The sequence below is a fragment of the Acomys russatus genome, chromosome 19, assembly GCF_903995435.1.
Source record: "Acomys russatus chromosome 19, mAcoRus1.1, whole genome shotgun sequence".
NCBI lineage: Eukaryota > Metazoa > Chordata > Mammalia > Rodentia > Muridae > Acomys > Acomys russatus.
Window position 1 is genome coordinate 58208564 of NC_067155.1, and position 15217 is coordinate 58223780.

Consider the following 15217-nt stretch of genomic DNA (forward strand, 5'->3'; position numbering starts at 1 on the left):
GTTTAAAACTTTGTGTCATGAGCCAATCATGGAACATGCCTTTGATCCATGGAGGCAGAGGCAGGTGGATGTCTGTGAGTTGGAAGCCAACATGATCCACACACTGAGTTCCAGGACAGCCAGGGCTACACAGTGAGACCCTGTTTTTACGGGTGTGGATGAGTGATGAGTGAATGAAGGACGGAAGGAGCAAGCAAGCAGACCCACCTTTCTGTCAGGAACGCTTGGTTCCCGCTGCATCTTGCCTTGTGCACTAGATGTTGAGAAGGTGCTGTGGACTCTGCCGCTGCCTTTTGCCAGTAGTTCATCACCCTGACCAGCGCGGTGCTGGTGGTGGTGCACTACCACGGATTCTTGAAGATAACATGTTAGAAATGTGTGCCGCCCTGAGACTGATGGTTCCCACAGTGGAGATGATTCAACTTGTTAGGAATTTCTCTGGACCAACGTAAGAATCTCCACTCATAAGTGATAAGTATCCGGGCTAACCAGAAAAGTTCATGTGGTCTCCACAGGAATGGCAGAGTTGCTCTGCAAACCCAGAGTGCTCACCATGCACGCTTAGCAGAAGTCAGTGGGAGTGGAGCGGGAAAGCCCTTGCCCTGGGAATTTGGGCCAGGACTGTGTACTGTTTACCAAATGCCATCCAGTTGAGCTAGTAATGTCTTTCATTTAAGAACCATTCCAAATACACCTTTAATCTCAGCACTCAGGAGGCAAGGGCAGATGGACCTCTGAGTTCAAGGCCAGCCTGGTCTACAGAACAAGTTCTGGGACAGCAGGGCTATACAGAGAAACCCTGTCTCCAAAACCAAAACCAAAAGATGATTGCAGGATACTGTGGATACCGTGCTGAAGAAGAGGCACACACCCTCCAGGAGGGCCGCACTGTCTGGAGCCTGCAGGCATCTGCTTGCTGGCTTCCATGCCCAGCACCAAATTCCCAAACCTGGAGGGGAGAGTGGGGAAAAGAGGCTGGACTATAGCTTAGCGTGAGCCACCATGTTAGTATAGTGTCCACAGTGCAGCTTCTTTGGCCCCTGTAAGCTCGTCAGGTAACCCCAATGTAGCTAAGCCCTGTGACCTGTAGCTTTCATTCCTTAAACAAGAAAGAAAGCAGGTGCCTGGGCTAGGGTACAGTTTAGCTGTGGGGAAAGCAGACCGCCTGGCCTCATCATTCATCTCTGCCTCCCGCTTTTGCTTATACTTGGGTCAAGGAACGTTTTGGTTTTCCCCCTCCTGGACTTCTGTCACTGGAGTGGCCACGTCCTTCCACTCTCAAGCCATTGAGCAGCAAAGCCCCTTCTGTGGGCACAGTAAAATGCTCTCAGGGGCAGCACGTGGAGAGTGTATGGCCCTGTCATGTGGGGCTGACACCTGTGCTTTCTTCCCTCTCAGATCCTGGTGTATAGTCTGGAAGCAGAACGCTGCCTCTCCAAGCTGGGCAATGCACTTGGAGACTTTACCTGTGTCAACCTCCGGGACAGCCCTCCCAATCTCATGGTCAGTGGCAACATGGACAGGAGGTAAGTAGATCAGGGCTGCAGTGACTATCATCGTGGCTCTGGGTCGCAAGTGCCTTGTGCTTCAGCCTTGCCCACAGGCCCTGCCCCACCCTCTGACTTGGAGCACAGTCTCACATTAGGTAATAGTTGGACCTGCTGCACCTCTGCTCTGCTTCTGAAACACCACAAGACAGTTCTCTTTTCAGGCAGTTGGTGGAAGGTCCAGCAAGACCATTTGGAATATCTTTTGTCCCCTGCTGCAGAATTTGTTTGGCATTGAAAAACTCGCTTTCCTATATTAAAAACAATAACCTAAGGGATGGGCCACGTTGAGCACAATAGGGCCGCCTGCCAAGTGATGCCAAGAGTGTACTTCAGAGCGCTGTGTGTCCCTCTAGTGACGGAAAGAGACTTAATGGGAATAGATTCCAGTTTCTATTTAGCTGATTAGCGGCCTTCTCTTTAACACATTGGCTGAGGGAATCAGTTTTCCTGGTTACAGGGGCCAGTGCCAGCCTTCCGCACTGCAGGATTGATGGGTTTGAAAAGACCCTTCCCGTCCGGATTTTAGTTTCTCCCCTTGTCTTCTCATTTGCTTTCTCTGTGCCTTTTGGCTACTTAACTGCTGTGTCTGATCCAGTGCCCCAGAGAGAGGTAGACTGGACAGGGACCAAGACTGCTGGCACCCCTCCCCAGGGCCCGGCCCGGGGCTGCAGGTGCTGGGCTTGCTCGGATGTTGGTATCAGCTCTGAGGCAAGGGTGTTTCTTAGTGCCAAATCCCAGAGCTCTGTCCCAGAAGAGTAGCAGCTTGCAGAAATCACTGTTGGGTCACATAGTGTTTCCAACCCCTGAGCTTCACCCACTGGCCTTACTCCCACCTCGAGCAAAAAGGGCCCTCGCCTGGTCTGTGGGGGGAGGCCGGCAGTCCATCCTATTGGGGCTCCTTGGACAACTCAGGGGATAGGGTTTGCAAATGGAGCTCTGAGTCCGGTATGCTAAGGCTTGCGGGGCTGGAGAGACAGCTCAGCCCATAAATGACTACTGGGCAAACATGACCTGAATTTTTGCATCCTAGAATCCATGTAAAAACAAACAAACAAGGCATGCTGGGCCTGATGGCACACACTTTTAATCTTAGTACTTGGGAGGCCAAGGCAGGTAGATCTCTGTGAGTTCAAAGCCAGCCTAATGTACATAGTGAGGTCTAGGCCAGAAAAGACTACATACTGAGACTCTGTCTAAAAACAAAATAATAACAACCAAAAAAGGCATGGTCACATTCATCTGTAACCCTGGGGAAGGGGCACAGGCAGGACTGTACTCAGAGTTCAGTGAACAGCAAGTCAGGGATCTCTGGATTCAGTGAGAAACCTGTCTCAAAAGTAGAGGGCAACTGAGCACAGCCGGCCTTGACCTCTGACTTCCACATGACCTGTTGAGAGGTGCGCTCGTGCACACATACGTGCACACATGCGCACGCGCACACACCACCTAGAATTGCAAAATAGCCCCAATGTGTAGCCAGGGAAACAGACCACTCTCTGTGAACTGAGCTGACAGTCTCCACTCTTCTCCAATGGAGCAGATGTCAGGGGCTTTTGGGGACCTCCCCATATCAAGCCTAGAGCTGTGGACTCCGCCCAGAGTATACACACACTGTGAGCCCTACTGCAGAGCTGGGGAGCCCCTTGTATCTGAAGACCTTAGCCCAGACAGCTCCAAGACGGCACAGCCACTGTCAGCTGACACTCACATCCTGTACTCGGGGACACATAGGTATTGTCAGGAGAGCTCCTTTTCCTCTGGAGTGATTAGATGAGGAGCCATGTGCCCAGGTCAGAAGGCCTTCTGGTCTGTGCGAGGCCCAACATTGATCTAGAGAAAACCATCTTTTTGTTTTAAAATATAGTGGAACTGAGGTTTGTTTGTTTGTTTGTTTGTTTGTTTGTTTGTTTGTTTTTAAAGATTTGTTTATTGTTATGTGTATAGTGCTCTGCCTGTTTGTACACCTGCAGGCCAGAAGAGGGCATCATATTACATTATAGATGGTTGTGAGCCACCATGTGGTTGCTGGGAATTGAACTCAGGACCTCTGGAAGAGCCATCTCTCCAGCCCTGGAACTGAGTTTTTTTTTAAGTGGGAAGGTCCCAGGTCCTCAGCCCAGCATCAGTCACTAGATGGCAGACAGGGACAGAGCTCCCCAGTGTTAGAGCCCAGCTGCCCCCAACCTTTAGAGTAAACCCAAGGCACAGGCCTGGGCTTGCATCTCCAATGAAGGCTTACAGTCCCTTCGGAGGACAGAAGGCTGGTGGTGGTCAGACCGAGGACAGCACACTGAACCCAGAACCTCCTCATTCTTGTCAGTCAAGACCCTGCCTCATCTAAGAGTCCAGATTCCTCCATTTTTCCCATGTCCCAGTGTGTAATTTCTATGGAATCCACTGTGGGTAAGTTCTCCCATCTATGCAGGCTAACCCCTGATAGAGCAGCCATGCCCAGTAGCTAGGAGTAGTTGCATGGGCACACTGTCCCCAACCTTAAGTCATTAGTCTGTTCTTTTCTCCTGAGGAAACAGAGGGTGTTTAAGCTCATTCAGTTCCAGGAAGGTGGTTACAGCCTCCTGCCCCACCCCACCTCAGGGCAGGGTCACAAGAAAACCCTGGGGACAGTGGGAAGCCTCCTGGCAGAGACACTTCCCCGGGGGATGCGCTGCAGTCCATCATCTTGACTGCCCTCTGCAGCTCTAGGTGCTTGGTTTTTGTATTTCATCTGTGGTTTTGCTGGTGGTCAGACCGAGGGCGAGCAGCAAACTGAACCCAGAACCCCCACATTCTCGTCAGTGAGTGGAGGAAGCTTGAAGCTGCCTGCATAGGGCTGTGTCAAGTGAGACCTTTCCCTCTGTGCCTCTTGGACTCTCTTGTCCAGTGACACCCAGGGTCTGGCCTGGAGCGCATCATGCTCCTCCAGGGAGACAGGGCTAGAGTCAGTGCTGACAGCAGCTGTTGGGTTGCTAAGGTACACTCCTTGGACGGACAATTCTCACTGTTCCCAGATATAGTTTGTGGGGGGTGAGAGGAGGGGGCAGTGGGTGTATGTGTGCACATTTGTGTGGGTGTGTGTAGCACGCATGTGAAGATCAGAGGACAGCATCTTCTCTCAGTTCTTGCTTCTTCCATGCTGGCTGTGCACGTAGACTGGCTGGTCCAGGAGCTTCTGTGGATTCTCCTGTCTCCATCTCTCATCTCATCATAGGACGGACCACTGGATTATAGACATGTGCTGTTGTGTCCGGCCTCACCTGGGCCTTGGGGGCCCAAACTCAGGTCTTTATTCTTGTCTGCCAAGCAATTTACCTACAAAGCCATCTCCCCACCACAAGTTTATCTTCAGAACTCCTTCCTGCGAGTAGAGTTCACGTGCCATGTGACCTGCCAGCTTAAACGCACAGTCAGTTCCTGGACAGTACCCCAGACAGAAGCCCCTGTGCCGTGAGCAGTCACTGCTGTCTCCCCAGCCTCTCCATTCTGACCAACCACTAGCTGACTTTCCTTTGGTGTACATTTACCTGTGCATGTCCATGTAAGTGGTTGCCTTATTTCTACTTAGTCTAATGTGTTTCAAGGTAAGCCATCCATCTAATGCAGCATCTAATCCAAGTAGCACAACATCTGCCCATCTCTTTAAGCTAGTGCACATCAGGGTGGCTTAATTAATTATAGCTCTTAATAGTTTTGACCATTATCCTAATTGATGTGTAATTTTTGGTGTGTCTTCAGTTCTTTTGCGTGTAGATATCTGGGAATTGCGTTGCTGGTGTCAGTGGTTAATTGGCATGCTCTTCCTGGGTGCCTGCCCTGAGATTCTTCAGCCAGTGCTGTTGCTCAGTCTTTGTGTCCTTGTGCTTTGAGTTGTATCGCCCCGGTGCCAGGGCCTAAGGACCCATTTCCTGTGCTCACAGCCTATGTGCACAGTCCACGGCAAGTTGTCTATCCACACCCTGCTTGGGGGGGGGATATGGTAGGTGGGAGAGGGTTTGAAACATGACTTCACTGTCTAGCCAACTAGCTTAGCATTTGCTGTGTAGGATTTGAGGCAATCCCCTGCATCTGCTGTTAAGTTCTGGGATTACAGTCATGTGTTACAACACCCATTCCCAAGTCCTCTTTGGTTTCTGAGGCAGGGTTTCTCTATGCAGCCCGGACTGTCCTGAAACTCATTCTGTAGACCAGGCTAGCCTCGAACTCATAGAACCACCTGCCTCTGCCTCCAAGTGCTGAGATTAAAGGTGTGTACCACCCAGCCTGGGGTTTTGATCATCTTTACAATTCCAATGGATCAGGCCTCAAATCTAATCAAGAAAGTTTTTGTTATCCCATCCTTTGTATCTGCCCATTCCTCCCTCTCTCCCATTTTCCCCTTGCTCCCATCCGCTATGACTGTGACTGAGGAAATAAAAATAAGAATTATCTAATAAGCATGGCCTGAAACCTAAATAAAACCACTTTTTTCAATTTAAAAAAAAAAAAAAAAGGTGTGTACCACTACCACCTGGCTCCAAACCCTATTTTTAATTGAGGTTTTTATTGTTGAGGGTACAAGTCCCTTGTCAGATGTGTCATTTTGCAAGTGTTTCCTTTCCTTGTTTGAGCTATGTTCTCACGTGTTGACAATGTACTTTAAAGTATGGATTTTAATTATTGATGGAGTGCTATTTACCTAGTTTTCTTTTGTTTGTGCTATCACTTATTTATAAGAAACCATCTCCTAATCCAGGGTTATTTATCTGTTTTCTTGAGTTTTATAATTTAATCTCTTGTATTTGAAATGCATGACCTGTTAGGCAAGTTTGGGTATAGTGCAAGGTGGAGTTTGGCTTTGTGCTTAGTTATCTCAGGATAGTTTGTTGACAAGATTGTTCTTTCCATCCTTGAAAATTAACTGATTATAAAAAAAAAAATGTGTGTTCCTATTCCTATTTCTGCCCTGGTTATCAGTCTCACCAGCGCTTGGCTGGACTTAGCACATCTTTTGGTTAGGGTATACTGCATAGAGTACTTAACCTTCCAAAAGCCAGCCTTGCTCAACAGTCACTGTGGGTGACAGGATGGCGGTTTTTTTGGTAGGAGTTGGGTGTGGTACACCAGTGGGAGGCTGACACACAAGTCTCAGGACAGCTTGGGCTCTATAGTGAGGCTCGCTATAAAAAACAAAATGGGCCAACAGCTGCCCCAGCTGTTAAGACCATATGCTGCCCTTCCAGAGGACCTGAGCCTGCTTCTCAGCTCCACATCAGGTGCTCACAACTGCCTGTAATATCAGCTCAGGGGACCAGATGCTCTCTTCTGGACTCTTGCAGGCACCTGCACTCACATTGCTCATACATGCACACAGACACACAATTAAAACTAAAATCTTAAAAAGAACAAGACAACAAGTGCAACATAGTTACATGAACTCTCTGTAATAGTTTTAAAATGCATTGTGTGTGCACGATGATCGGCACAGTGCCACAGTACGCATTGTGTGTGCGTGATGATGGGCACACTGCCACAGTACACACTTGGAGGTCCAAGGACAACTGTGAAGTTGGTTCTCTCCTTCCATCCTTACCAAGGTTCTAGGGATGGAACTCAGGGCACCAGGCTTGCTGCAAGCATTGCACCTGCTGATCCAGCTTGCTGGTCCTCACTCATATACTTAAAATGCAAAATACTGGCCCTCGGTGCTATCACAGGCTGTCCCAGGCTGGCTTTTCATGAGCCGCAGGGCTTGGGGTTCAGTAGATGCTGAGTAGTAGTCAGGTGCTAAGAGATTTGGGGATCACCCCTTGAAGGTTGCTGCTTGTTTCTCACGTAGAAACCTCCCACCATATTGGTACTACTTACCTAGCACTAGACAAGTCCACCTAAAAGTGCCAAGTGTTTCAGTTGCTATGAAAATGAACATTCTAGTAAGGCCGTCAGTGCTGTGTGGGTAGACATGTATGTAGTCTTCCTCCAGAGCTCAGGTGCAGTGAGGTCAGACGGAAGAACAGCCAAGCCAGGGTCTGAACTCTGCCAGTTCTGCCACCACAGGCTGCCTTGTTATCATGCAGGACTGGTAAGTCCAAACCAATAGGAAGCACACCCCAAGGTGTGATTAATCCCCCCCCAATTAAAGAGTCTTCTCGCTTCCTTCCTGCCCAGCACACAGAAAGTTGTGGTACACGCTTGTGTGTGTGCTGCTTGCTGCCAGGGATCGTGCAGGGCGCGAACATTACGCTCACTCCATCTGCAAGTGTTATAATGAGTTATTCAAAGCTCTTCGCACAGGACCAACCAGAGCGTGCCTCCCTCTCTGTTCCAGCGCGTTTTCCTGCCCATCAGATGGATGCTCCTCTGCTGGAGTCTTTGGAAGGTTCTGGTGTCTTTTGTTTTAATTGGCGGGCTAAAGCTGCCTCCTATGGTGCAGTTTTCATTAGTGAGGGCTGCAGAGAGGGAGTGTTGGGGCTGTCCTCCAAACCCATCCATGAATATTAAACATAAGACAATTATAGCTTTCAGACCAATTATTTTTCTTTGAACAGGCAAAGTTGGTAACACACACTAGATGAGGATTGTTTTTACCATTGGCCGCTTCCTGTCCCTGGAATCAGTAGACCTGGCACGTGTCTGCCCATTCGCTGGGCTACCTGTTTCCCAGTGTGCAGTGTGCGATTTGAGTGCTGAGGCTCCAGCTCTGCCAAACCATGCTGCATATTAGGTTGGTCCTGCACTGTCAGATGTTGTGGGCCAATACCTGCTTTCTAATGTGAATTTGGTGGTTGGAGTGGATAGGACACTGCAGTGCATGCAGCTCTGTCTGAGGTGAGAAGCCGCTGACTTGAGGTGTCCCTGTTTCCGTGGCGAGCCTGATGTGCTGTGTCTCTGGTGTTTGCTGTCTTGTTTGGCGCCATCGAGCTGCTCTAAACACAGCAGAAGAGCAGACGGCAAACTCTGAACTACTGGACCAGACGTGTTTGCCTGCGAGTCCATAACAGCCACACCATAAACACTCACAGAGGGCCTCCTGACAGACCTGGCTAGCCATCGTGTGTGGGAAGCACTCCACCCCCATCTGTTTCAGGGTTCCAGGGTGCCCAACAGCCTTGGGTCTCTCTGCCTGGAGACAGGCAATTGTGAGTGCTTAGAGGAACGCTCCCACTGGTGCCTGGGAGTGTTACTTGTAGCCATGATTCTGCATTGCCATGTTGCTGTGTGGCCTCCATCCTGCACCCCAAGACTGTGATTTTCTGTGTTTGGTTAGCCTGGTTGTTTGTTTGGTGGTGGTGTGTCCTTACACCCCAGGCTGATCTTGAACTTGCTTTGTTGTAGCCTTGTGGGATGACCTTAAACTCTTGGTCCTCCTGCCTTCACCTCCCTGGTGCAGATTCCAGACCTGGAGCACCACACCAGATTTCTGTTGTTCCACACTGCACCACCTAACACTAGCTAAGAAAGAGGTAAACTGTCTGAGACAAGTCGAGTGTGTGCGTTCTTGTGCACCAGAGTGGAGCTGACCCCCTATGAGGCCTGACTCTTTAACAGCATGGTAGTGTCTGGAGTCAAGTCAGACCTCCCTTGGGGCTCTGGTTGCACCTCCCCTCCCAAGGAACTGCTGTTAGCACTTAACTTGTGAGCTGTGCTTGCGGGAAGCATAGGCTGTACCCAAAAGTACAGCAGCCTCCATGCTGCTCACTTCAGGAGGACTAGTCCCTGACCCCCATCTCAGCTGAGCCATTCTTGTCCCCATGGGCCATCTGCACATGGTGTAGAGACATGACACCTGCTCGCGCTTCAAGCTACTGTGAGCAGGTAGAGATCTAAGCGTCTGCCCCGTGCTCCACTGTTGGCAAGTCCTGTGGCTGCCTGAAGTGGGGCACAGCTAATCATGCCATCCCTATCCAGTCATTGAAATCCAGTGTCGTTCATGCTGCCTCTAATTTCCTTGTCAGCCTAATGATCATTTCCTACCTGGTAAACTCCTTCCCCTCAGGCTGCTGAAGACTTCCTCATATGCTCTCTCCGGATCTGTCCTTGGTTCTGTGATTCCTGTCCCCAGCCCGTTACCTCCAGGCCCTCCTTTGGGTGTGATGACCCTGCCCCCATGGCTCTCACTGCCCAGCATGCTGCAATCCCTTCTTGCCTTTTCCTGAAGCCCATGTTCAGGGCCTGTGTCTTCATTCTGGAAGATGGACGCCTGTTTTCAAGAAGTCAAGGTGTTCCATGGCTCGTCACCGACCCTGCACTGTAGACTGAGAACAGCAGCCTCTCCCTTCCCACAGCTGCTCAGCTCTGCGTCTAAAAGGTCTGCAGTTCTACAGGGCAGTGGGGAGGTGGCTCCCCTAAGCCCCACAGAGCAGTTAAAGGGGTATTAGGTTTGTTTTTACCACATTTTTAATGGTGTGAGTCAGGGTTGGAAGGTGTGGTCAGTCATCAAGGCAGGGAGTCACGGTGGCCGGAGTGTGTGGCTGTTGTCACACTGAGTCTGCAGTCTCGGGGAGAGGGATGTGTGCTGGACTGAACCCCTACCCAAGTCCAGGCTCTTCCCTGTCCACTCTCGAGACACCCCGTGAGAGTGCCTTCTCAGCCATTCCAGCCTAGCCCTCACACTGGGGTGCTTGGGCTCAGTCCTTGCAGAGGGGTGTGTGTGTCTGTGTGTCAGCCATGTGTTTCACCACCAGGCCCAGGGTCTAGGAGCAGTATAGCGTTGTAACTTGGGTGCCACTGGGGTCCTTAGGAGGCATTCTGTTCCATGGGGGTTCCTTAGTTGTGGATCCCCACTGTATCTCAGCAGAACCTGTTATGAGGAAGGAGCCACTGCTGTGGACTCCCTGCCCATCATCTGACATACTTGTATAATCTTCTCAGGGCAGCTTGTGGGTTTTATGTGTAGGAAGCCCCACATTTTTTCTTAATTTGAAACAAGGTCTTGCCATACAGTAGCCCAGGCTAGCCTCACACTCTCAGCAGTCCTCCTGCTTCAGCTTCCTGAGTAAGCCCAGAAGTTTCCCCATTAGGCAAGCACTCTACCACCACACGACATTCCAGGCACATTTTTATTTGACACCAAATGTCACTAAGCTGTTGAGGGTGGCATGGAACTTGGAGTTCTTCTGCCTTAGTCCTATGTAGCTGGTATTACGTGCACCTCAGCTCCAAGATGAGAAAACACAGCACACTCTGACACTAATTGCTGTCAAAAATCCGAAATCCTTGTAAGATTATATGGTGCCCACGGAGGCTAGAAGAGGGCACCGGATCCCCAGGAGCTGGCGTTCCAGGAGTTTGTGGTCTGCCTGATGTGGGTGCCAGGAACCAGCCTCTGTTCCTCTCCAAAAAGCAACCCATGCTTTTACCTGGAGAACCCTCTCTCCAACCCCTTGATGTTTCTTATACATAGCGGTTATTTATACAAACTGAAGCTCTTGGGACTGGAGAGGTAGCTCATCAATTAAGAGCACAGGCTGCTCTTCCAGAGGACCCAGGTCCAAGTCCCAGCACCTACATGGCAAGTAGCAACTGTCTCTCCAGCTCCTGAGGATGTGAAGGCCTCCTGGCTTTCGCAGGCACTGAATACATGTGGTACACACATACATGCAGACAAATACAAACAATATTTTAAGTTGTTGATTTGGGCATATAAATACTGATATTTGCTCTGTCTCTTAAATTTGGTGTAATTGCTGATCTGACTGTATTTATCATCTTACCAGTGGGCAGGAGTGCTACTAATGGTGCCTGGCTCATTGGAGGCGTCCTGGACAAGCAGGGACTGTGCTTTTCCTCTGTGTGCAGTATGTGTGAGCTAGCTCATTTCCAGGGCTTTCCTGTGGCCCTGTTGCTGCTGTGGGCACTAGGTTGTCTACCTGATGTTAGTCGGGCTAGCAACCCACCTTCCTGGTGCATGGGAGCTCCCCTCCCTCCCTGGGCTCCTGTATTCAGAGCTCTGCAGGCAGTTGCTTCTTACATGCCTGGCCCAGCCCTTGCTTGCTGCTCTTTGTAGGGGATTGACTGTTGTTTCCAATCACTAATCTAGAAAGGCACTTATTCATCTAAATTTTCAATTTTTGAGATTTAAAAAAAAATGAACTTAAGCAGACAACCTGGGTAAGTTGTAGAGACCCAGGAAGCCTGGAGAGACGCTAAAGACTAAGGGAGTGGCATTAGGAAAGCCATAATGCTTTCCTGTGAAAGGGAAGTTAAGTCTCCATAGCTTTGGCTCCCCAACCCCCAGGCAAGTTTAGTACAATTTGCTCTGAAATCCAACTTTTCTGACACAGAACTGCAACAGCCATCCTCATCCTCCATGTACACGTCAGGTTTGATCTGTGATTATGCCTGGTGACCACACACTAGCAGGCAAGTTCCCATGATGCCCTCAGGCCTGAAGAGAAAGTGAAGCCAGTGTCACTGATGCCCAGGGCCCTGGAGGCAGCACGCATGAGCAGAGAAAGCTGCTCTCCTACTGCAGATGATCCCCCATGGGAGAGCTCCCAGGGAATCTGCAGGGACCGCAGTGCCGGTGGTGTAGGCTTCCTCCGTAACCCTCACCTCCTGGTGCTCTTCCTTCATCTTCCAGAGTGAGGCTCCATGACCTCCGCAGCGATAAAATTGCACTGTCGCTGTCCGCCCATCAACTTGGAGTGTCGGCAGTCCAGATGGATGACTGGAAGATTGTCAGTGGCGGCGAGGAGGGGCTGGTGTCTGTGTGGGACTACCGCATGAACCAGAAGCTGTGGGAGGTGCACTCCAGGTAAGCTGGCTCCGGCTGCATGCGGACTGTGGGTGCTGGAGTGGTCCTCAGGCTGCCTGCGCCCTCACTGCCACCATCCTAAAAGCAGCTTTGCAGGAGAGGAGACCTAGACCTGGAAAGACACTAATCCAGAGACTTGAGCTCCTCTCTGCCCTGCGTAGCACACGCCCTCATGAGCAACAACCTTGCTGCTGAGGATGCAGTGAGGTCTTCACAGCTTTGTACTGGTCACTGAATTCCCTCATCTTAATTAGCAGGGAAAGGAAGGAGCCAGCATAGGGAGACTAGTTTCCAGTGTGTGGTCATGGTGGGGATGGTTGGCACCAGTCCCCCACACACCAGACTTACTGTGTCCAGGTGTGGTCTTTGTGTGGCTTCTGACTCCTTTTACAATGAAGAAGGGCCCACGGGGTACAAGTAAGGGGAGCGCACATGGCCTTGAGCAAGAGTGTTGAGGAGAGGAGGGTCCTATCCGGAGGGAGCAGAGGCAGGGTCTTGTGGTAAAATTGTTCATGAGAGTCTGCCTTGCTTTGGATTTAGAAGCAGCCTGGGGTTCCCCCCTGACTCGTATGCCCTTGGTGGTGGAGCCTGCTCTGCAGTCCTCTCTAGCAGAACTCTGGCTGTTCTCTAGCTAGTGGGTGTGGAATTGTGGAAGTGCTCAGCTAGAGATCTCAGCAGATGCAACTCTCCCACCCCAGATGCAAAACCGAGATAGCTCTGCCTTCATTCTAGTGCAGGCTCGATGGCTTTGCAACACCCACAAAGATAGAAAAGTAAAACCGCTTTCTTTGCTGGCTCGCAGGGTGGTGAATACTTTGTCCACCAGTTTCCATCAGACCAGAGCCCCCATGGTACCACAGTCTCTCCCTCTACCAGACCCTAACTTCAATGGTGATGCATTATGGTGCCACCAGGTGGCGCCAAAAGGCAGCTCAAACTGCCACACTGGACTCAGCACTTGCTCAAATGTCAAGAAAGCCAGTATTTGTTGTAGAAAGCTAGTTCTCTGCGCCTTCAAAACAGCATAAGTCTTTCTGAGCTTCTGCAGTGATGCAGTAGGCTGCCACACCTTTCCACCACTCAGGGGAGCCCCAAGGAAGTGAGGTCCCTCACAATATAAGCCTCTCTGCTTTCACATTCCTGCTCACCGTCCCAGGGCACCATTTCTACCCACCCGTTGGGCCTTCTCTCTGTAGGACCTGGTCCTCTCCCAGGACAGCTGTTCTTGCCACAGGCCTCCTTCCTTCCTGGTGGCTTCAGTCAGCCCCACATGGTCACACCGCCTCCTTCCTGCAGAGATGGGCACCTTACCTTCCAGCTAGTTTGGAGCCTCTGAGACTAGCATCCCTCTGTAGGAGACTGCACTCTGTTGTCCTGTGGCTCACAGTGTAGCCTCAGCAGATACAGGGGCTGTCCGCTGTGGCCTCACCTTGAGGATAAGAACTCACCTCTGCAGCTTGTGGGCCTCTGCGCTGTGCTGTGCTATAGGTTTGTTTCCAGTCGATCATCCTCACAACCCAAGTACACCAACTTGTTGAAGCCGTTGACTGGAATGTGTAAAAGGTGCAGGTGTACAGAACAGGGCCATGCGCCTGCCTGCTGTCCACAGTGAAGGTATGCCTAGAGGGCTGCACCCCAGCCTTACCGTGCTGTTCCCCACTGCTACAGGCACCCTGTGCGCTACGTGGCCTTCAATAGCCACAGCCTCATCACTGCTAACGTGCCCTACGAGAAGGTGGTGCGCAACTCGGACCTGGACAACTTCTCCTGCCACAGGAGGTCAGTGGGGGTGGGGGGGGGGGTTGGCTGAGTTTGTACACAGCCTGAGAAATGGCTTAATGTGGTTTCCCTGCTCTGTCCCCAGTCACATAGGCCTCCCAGGGTGCCACAGCTGTGGGCCTTGGGTTTTGTAGAAATTTGGAACACAGGCTGCTACAGACCAGGAGCACATACTGAGTGTCTGTCTGCAGTGTTCTGCAGCTGCTCCTGGTATCCGGGGCAGAGCAGGGCCACAATGTCAGCCCTCTAGCTGAAGCCCATCAGATGCTTCGTCATAACATTGTCCTCTGGGCCTCCTCACTTACCTCGGTTCTGTGTATCTGCCATACTGTGAGCTCAGAGCCCATTCTGTCATGGTGGAGGGCTAGCCTAGATTGTGCGGCCTCTCCCCACAGCAGCCTTGACTGGTGCTTATCTCTGCTTCCTCTAGACACCGTGGCCTGATTCATGCCTATGAGTTTGCAGTCGACAAGCTGGCCTTTCAGAGCCCTCTTCCTGCCTGCCGCTCACCCTGTGACACCATGGCTGGGTACAGCTATGACCTAGCATTATCTTTCCCCTGTGACAGTGCTTAGAGTCACTCATGTAGACGTGGGAAGGGCCAGTTTCACAAACATTGGAGCTATAAGGAAGCTCTGCAGCACAGTGGACGTTTGGGGACAGTGACCACTCCTCCTGAGGCCTTGCTGCCTCTGTAGCCACCTACAGAGTTGGAGTCTGTCTTGGCTTTCCTCCTCCATCCGGGGGCTTTGGTGAGACTCAGTTATGACTCAGGGTTAACCTTTGCAGGGGCTCCTCCCCCTCCTCAGCCTGTCGCAGCAGTGATACTCCACCGTCCTTCCACTCCTAGGGACACGGGGCCTTCACCTGTGTCTGTGTACTGGCTCCAAGTGGTCTCCTGACCCTAGTCCAGCCATCCTCAGTGGTTTTCACACAGTTCATAATTACAGACCCACCCGAACCTGTGTGAGGGAGGACCACTTCATTTCACTTGCTGTTCTGTCTGGTACCTGTGCTGCGACGCAAACAGCCATCCTTCCTTGAGTGGGAAAGGACCATAGGTTGTTTCTGGCTGCTGGTATGTCTTCCCTCAGCAGATGTAGCTCACCAACTCTGCCTTCAGAGTATCACAGGCAGATCCATATGCAGTGCTCAGGAG

At 51.0% G+C, this 15217-nt stretch overlaps 1 protein-coding gene across 1 annotated transcript in view; it reads left to right on the forward strand.

Annotated features, from left to right (window-relative positions):
- Fbxw8 (F-box and WD repeat domain containing 8) overlaps positions 1-14986 on the forward strand; it is an 88905-nt gene extending 73919 nt beyond the window's left edge. The window contains exons 8-11 of the mRNA XM_051161623.1: positions 1399-1526; positions 12106-12279; positions 13948-14058; positions 14489-14986. Of these exons, the coding sequence (XP_051017580.1) occupies positions 1399-1526; positions 12106-12279; positions 13948-14058; positions 14489-14633 (558 nt within the window). The 3' untranslated portion in view covers positions 14634-14986. The remainder of the gene's footprint in view (positions 1-1398; positions 1527-12105; positions 12280-13947; positions 14059-14488) is intronic.
- Positions 14987-15217: the final 231 nt, after the last annotated feature.